The sequence below is a fragment of the Ahaetulla prasina genome, chromosome 6 (genome assembly GCF_028640845.1).
Source record: "Ahaetulla prasina isolate Xishuangbanna chromosome 6, ASM2864084v1, whole genome shotgun sequence".
NCBI classification, from domain to species: domain Eukaryota; kingdom Metazoa; phylum Chordata; class Lepidosauria; order Squamata; family Colubridae; genus Ahaetulla; species Ahaetulla prasina.
In genome coordinates, this window is record NC_080544.1 from 92,173,761 (window position 1) to 92,180,400 (window position 6,640).

The 6,640-nt window shown below is 38.0% G+C and overlaps 1 protein-coding gene across 1 annotated transcript in view; it reads left to right on the forward strand.

The window, feature by feature from the left end:
- Nucleotides 1–6,140, forward strand: part of SERPINI1 (serpin family I member 1) — a 147,899-nt gene extending 141,759 nt beyond the window's left edge. The window contains exons 8-9 of the mRNA XM_058188599.1: nt 2,298–2,387; nt 3,444–6,140. Coding sequence (XP_058044582.1) covers nt 2,298–2,387; nt 3,444–3,520 — 167 coding nt within the window. The 3' untranslated portion in view covers nt 3,521–6,140. The remainder of the gene's footprint in view (nt 1–2,297; nt 2,388–3,443) is intronic.
- The last annotated feature ends 500 nt before the right edge of the window (nt 6,141–6,640 follow it).

Consider the following 6,640-nt stretch of genomic DNA (forward strand, 5'->3'; position numbering starts at 1 on the left):
TGACTCTTATCTGCTGTCAGTTTGCCTTGGCTGTTAGTTGATCAGATCCTTGTATAGGTTGTATGGAATAAACTCGCAGTGCTTTTGAACTCTTATCCTGACTCCTGGTTTCTTGCCTGTGAAAATCCCTTCCAAACAGTATAGCTCAGGGCTGACAAACTCGCAGCCCGCAGGCCAGATGCGTCATGCACTGGCCACGCCCACACCCAGTTTAGCAGAGCGGGGGAAAGTCCCAATACGTCACTTTGACACCCCTGGTATAGCTATAGGAAATTCTGGGTTGGGATGATCAACATTATAGTCCCATATATCTCATGCTCATCAAGTTGGAGAACTCCTTGGAATTTAATGAAGAGTTAATTACTGGTCAGTAATTAATTACATTTTCAGTTGTGATTGGAATCAAGTGTCTTATACTGACTGTGTTCTCAACAAACTCTATTGGTTTTTTGGAGTGCTATATAATGTTGAAATCCATACTATAGATTAAATTACGGGTTAGAAGGAGCATTTTAAGTCAGGTTCTTTTGACCTTGTTTGGTTTACATTTGTTTGTGTTAACTACATTAATCATGATCCAAGATGTGCTCTGTCATTTGTATTTCAGTTAAGGGTTAACGTAGAGTTAAGCAGTATTAGTCTTTCAGACAGAAAATGGAGAAACAGTAAGTAAAATTGCCTTGTAGCAGTTTGACTGTCTTCTCACCCCTGCTGACTATGAGTTCTTTTACAAAGGAAAAGGACAACAGAAAGAATAGGCTTTCCTTCATTCTACAGATGGTGACTTAGTCAGGGGCTTGGTCTAAGACTTAGTTAGGCTGCCATTTAAGAAAATAAATTCCAGAATGCCAGATCAAGAGGCAAATCTCTAGTATAGTCTTGGCACCTTTAAGATGGATGGATTTCAACTCTTAGAATACACCAGCCAGCATAGGAGATTCTGGCTTGGGATGTGGAGAGCTGAAGTCCATTCATATTAAATATGCCAAGTTTGGGAAAATGGCTCTAGCAATAATAAATTGGCTGTGTTTTGAATGAATTTTTTTTACCCTTAATTTCTCACATTTAGTTTCTCTCATGACGCTAGGTTCCATGGAACTCCTGTTTTGAAAAACCCTGATATAGATCTTCATTGGCAACCACAGACTTTTTTAATTAGGAAAATAACAACAGGGCAACAGACTAACCAATCAGAAACCACTGCTGAGCTAATAAGCAAGACAGAGTGAGACTAATGTACTGTGGCTTGCTGTGTCATTTTGAGAAAATTTATTAGATTAATGTAATGAACCATGATAATGACTGAGCCACTGTCCCACTAAATCCATCCTTACTGGAGCAAATTCTTCCCTTCTTCAAATCTCATTTCTGTCTTGCTCTTAAATGGGGCCTTCCATCATTCCCGTCATTAAGGCAAACCAAGTTGCCTTTAAACAGCCTCTCAAGGTAGAATTTGAAAGAGATTTCAAATCCCAGATTAAAGGAAATTTTGATCTGTTTAAACCAAAGTAAATGACTAAGGGATGAAACTGATTATAAAAGCCCACAGGAGATTTATCTACTGGTAATTGGAAACCAGACCAATTCATAGCAAATAAGTCAATATAAAAATGAATTTAAGAGTGGTAGGCAGTGTCCTCTTTATAAGACAGGGAGTTAGTGTTATCATCTCAAAAAGGAATATTATCTGTGGTTGAAAGTACTCTAGCAGTGTCACTATTGTGATAGCGAAGGTAATAAAAATATATCATTTGAAAATTTTGCAAGCATTAAATCGGAATTTGCATCCATTTGCAGTGAGAATTCTGAGGATCAGAATAAAGATTTCAAAGTAAGAGTTCATCCCTGAGAATTATTGTGCCCAATCAGGATTAAGATAATGCATGTTTCATTGAATGTATCTGTTCTGTATTTAGCAATAACCCAAGTGAGTGGTGGGGTTATCCAGTGTAATGACTTCCCCTCAGAAGGGAATGGATGTAATAAGTCTCCCAAGTCAGCTTGTTTGTAAGTTATAAACCATTCCCAAAGTGGCGAAAATAAATTGTGCTGCTACCAGTTGTTAATCATTCACAGAACATATCCAGACACATCCATTTCTTTCCAAATCTTTCTTGCTTTTAGGTTAGGTTTGTGCCTCCTGACAACCCTGTTAGTTATGATGGATTTTTAATCCTTGTTTGTGCATTTTAGGACTGGCAGGAAAAAGGAGAGATTTGTGGGGCACAAATACTGTATATCCGAAAAATGTTAGATTTCCTTTTTTTTTCTCTCTCTCTCTCTCTCCCATTCCCCAGGAATGATTGCAATTAGTAGAATGGCTGTGCTGTACCCCCAAATTATAGTGGATCATCCTTTCTTCTTTGTGGTTCGGAACAGAATAACAGGTGAGTGCATTACAATAATTATAAAACAGAGGATTGAAAATATATATAAATGAAATGCATCCTCAAATATTTATACCATAAGACAGTATCAGAAAACATTCTTTGTCGCTCATTTGATTCCTTCTTCGGGACTCTCATTAATTATGAAAATGAACTACTAAGGACCACCAGATATTCTAAAAGCTACACGGACTTCGGTTCTTTGTTCTTTCACCCGTAGCTCTTTTGTGGATGGATAATCCTATCTGAGAACCAATATGGACTTGGTTCACGAGAGACATCACATCAGTCTCTTAATATCTTTTTCATTCATTGCAAGTTGTTCTAGTACTTCTAGAGCAGTGGTTCTCAACCTTTATAGTGCTGCGACCCCTTTAATACAATTCCCCACGATGTGGCAACCCCAAACGTAAAATTATTTTCGTTTTGAATTTATCGCACCTGAAGCCGTATTGGCTAGCGATCTGAACTCCTTGCGATTGCCTTGAGGATGGAGGCATTAAAGCGGAGACTCCTCCCCTATTAAGTTTATCGCGCCTGAAGCCAGATTAAGCTAGCGATTGGGAGTGATTGCAGCTGGCTTGAGAGGGAGACATCAGAGCAAAGATTTCTCTCTTTTTTAATTCATTGCACCTGAAGCCGAATTCGGCTAGTGATTTGAAGAGCCTGCAGCTGGCTTGTGGAGTCAACCATTGGAGTGTGATTCTTCAACTCGCAAGTATACTTCCCATATTTCCGATGGTCTTAGGCGACTCCTGGCAAATCGTCATTCGACCCCCAGGTTGAGAACCACTGTTCTAGAGAGTAGGGCTGGTTTTAACTTTGTTCCATAGACAATATTGGAATCAGTAAATGATATTTTCAGGGAAACTACCCAACAATGAGACCTGCCCAGCAGGAGAGACACAGTCTTTGAAGATGTTTTAACCCCTCCTTCCTTGAACCTACCCAGTAAACAGAAGCTGTTGTTCCACTGTTGAACTTGTTTTTAGGAATTATTATTATTGTTCTTGTTTGGAATCTGTATCCCTATAGCTCTTCTTTTCTTTCTTTAAGGTACCATCATTTTCATGGGGAGAGTAATGCACCCAGAAGCGATGAATCCAAGTGTGCATGATTTTGAAGAACTTTAATATCTCCACAGGTTTACCCACATTCTCACAAAAGAAAACAAGCACACTGAGTTTGCAATTGATGTATTTAAGGTTTTCCATGTGGTGGTTTACTTTCTTTTTTTTAGTTCTCTCTTTTTTGCAATGTTACCTTTGAGATACTATTTAAAAAGACAAACCGTTTCCAGGTCTAACTTCAGCTATGAAATTGCAGACCATAGTTGTGGAAGGAAAGCTTTCAGTATTAAAATATATGTTGTTGTCTTCGTGATTTATTGTGTTGGTCCTTTAAAATAAAAATTTAAAAATATCCATGCTAGTGACCATCTTCTTGTCTTGGGAATTAATACCTAATTGCCTCTCACATGAAGCCATTCCAAATTTCTATAGTATAACATATTTATGTACCATTGGGAATTAATTAGTTAATTAATTGTTAAGGCTCTTTGAAGCCTAGATAATAATCCCAAAATGCTCAGATTTTTGAAGATGAGAGGGAAAAGTATTGGGCAATGTATTGAGAACGCATTCCAGAAGTGGGAAAAGCTTAGATCAGTGTTTTTCAATTTCAGCAACTTTAAGATAGACTTCAATTCCTAGAATTCTTCAGAGAACCATACAAACTGAGAAATTCTGGGAGTTGAAGTCCACCCAGCATAAAGTTGCTAGGGTTGAGAAATAATGGCCTAAATAGAAATTAGATCGGCTGAAACTAGACCTAATTTGGATATATTTTAATTTAGATGTAATTAAATTTGAATTAAGTAACTCTGGTCAATATGACCACTCCCCATATATTGTGAGCATTTCCCAGAGTGTCACAATAAAAGGTACAATTCAGCATTGCTGTTATTTTGTGACCTAGTACCATAGCTAAAATTCTAGACATCTGCTACCTAAGCCGCTATTTTCCAACTTGGACAACCTTCAGGAACGTGGACTTCAATTTCCAGAATTCCTCAGCAACTGCTGAGAACTCTGGAAGTTGAATACCATACAAATATAAGATGCCCAAGTTGGTAAATGCTAATCTAACCCATGGTAGAAATAATCCATTACATCTCTGTATAGTCTACCACACTGTTTTATCATCTTCTATGATGTGTCATCTACCACTAACTCCTATGCAAAAGCTAGGGAAGTGAGGAAGGCTCCTTCAGAAAAAACAAGCAAGGTTCCCAAGATTAAGCAGGGAAAATACAGCACTGGAAGGTTTTGAGAAAGAATTATTCCAGAACCAAACTCTGTCTTGCTTCAGAAAAGGCAAGAGTTCCAGAATATGTGGGAAACCTACAGTGATATCTAATCCCAATGTATTTATAAAAGATCAGGGGCAGAGGTCATATGATGTGTTTAAAGTAGGAAAAGTGGCACAGTACTATAGCAGTGCATGAAGACAATGAATACTGCATCTTTAAGTAACAGAATTCCTATGGACCATTCTAGCCTTGTTTGTGTTTCCTAACAGTTGTCCCACTGCACCCCCTTTTTTTAAATCAGCAGTTAAGACGCAGTTTGAGACCCAAGAATTGCTTGACAGGCTGAGTTCCTGTTCCTGCTTGAGGTCCTGCCCACCTAGCATGCAAATGCAAGTAGACAAATAGTTACCACTTTTGTGGGAACGTAACAGCGTTCCACGTACTCATTGTATTCTCATGTGCCAGGCACATGACCATAGAAGCATTTTGTGGACAATGCTGGCTCCCCTGGCTATGAAACAGATGAGCACCACCTCCAAGTTAATTCCATGTTGTTGCCAAGAAGACAATATGGGCCATTATGCAATCTCAAAGCCAATTATCAGTGAGTAAGATTGATGTGTGCCAAGATAAAAAAAAATTGCACTACTTAAAAAAAGAAAGGACGGTTTTAAATGTGTTTAAATGTAAATTGCTGCTGTAATGTAAAAAAAAAAAAGTGATGTCCATTTGAAACTGAGTAGCTGTCACTCACTCTAAATGGCTGTACTTTGTAGTCAATGGGGATTGGGGAGTTAATAATTTATCAAGATTTCTTCCGGCAGGCAGATTAGCAGGAAATCATGCAATTCTCTGTGCAGCTCCTTGGATTGTTCATGAAAAACAGCAAATGTTTTTGTGGCTAAAATAGATAAGAACCATATCATCTGAATCCAGTTAAAGAGAATAATGGTAAAATCCCATTCAAAGCACTGAGGCACCAATAAAGGCTTTCTTGTTGCTTTGATTTGATTTTGATAGGTTTGATTCTAGTCTCTGACAAATCTTTTTTGGCAAGATGTCCAACACAAATCTGCATGTCCTTCCATGCTGGTAGCTTTCCTTCATGTACCTTTGATCCCTTCCTGCCTCAAAAATAGCTTTATACTCATAAAAATGCAATTGTATTGATGCTTCTACAGATTAAAAGCACTTTATTAATAAAGCATGGGGAAAAACAGCATAGATGGCAATCCTGTGCGTGCTTCATTAAGGAACATTGTCAAGATGTGTAGGATTGTGACTCTGTAATTGAATTCTTTTCTCATTCACTAATAATTAATTCACTAATTCTATTGCTTTGACCTCATTAAGGAAAAAGCAAAAGCTACTCCCAGGCATTAAGTTGGTGCTTAGCTAAAGTGGAATCGATAATTTTAAAAAAATAAAGTGTGCTATCTTTACCTTTTTTTCTCTCATTTAATGTTTTACCTTTGGCGATATCCAGGACTGCATGATGGCTTGTTGGAATGATGGAGCCAATAGCTATTCATAGTAAATTGCCGCCTGAGTCCTGATAAAATGGTTATTGTTTTCCAGATGATAATGTTCTTTCTAAATCTGCAATAATATCCACTCAAAACAAGAACAAGAAAGTGAACAAGAAACAGTGTGTTTGTTTATTTAATTCCTCCTTCCCATCTGTATGCATGGCAGAGATGGGAAACTATGGTGGGTTGACAGAGCTAAATGGCCTTCATCTTCTGCTGCTAATTTATTTAGATTTATATTCCGCTTTTCCTCCAAGAACTAAAGAACCTTCAACCCTTCAGTTTACGCCCTAAACAGCAAAACTACATGGTTGGCTGGGTTGAAGGAGAAAGAGAAGAGTTCAGAGCCTCCAATAGGATTCAAAGACTAAGGGTGTTCTTGACCAATTGCAACACTAAGCCATGCTGTTGTG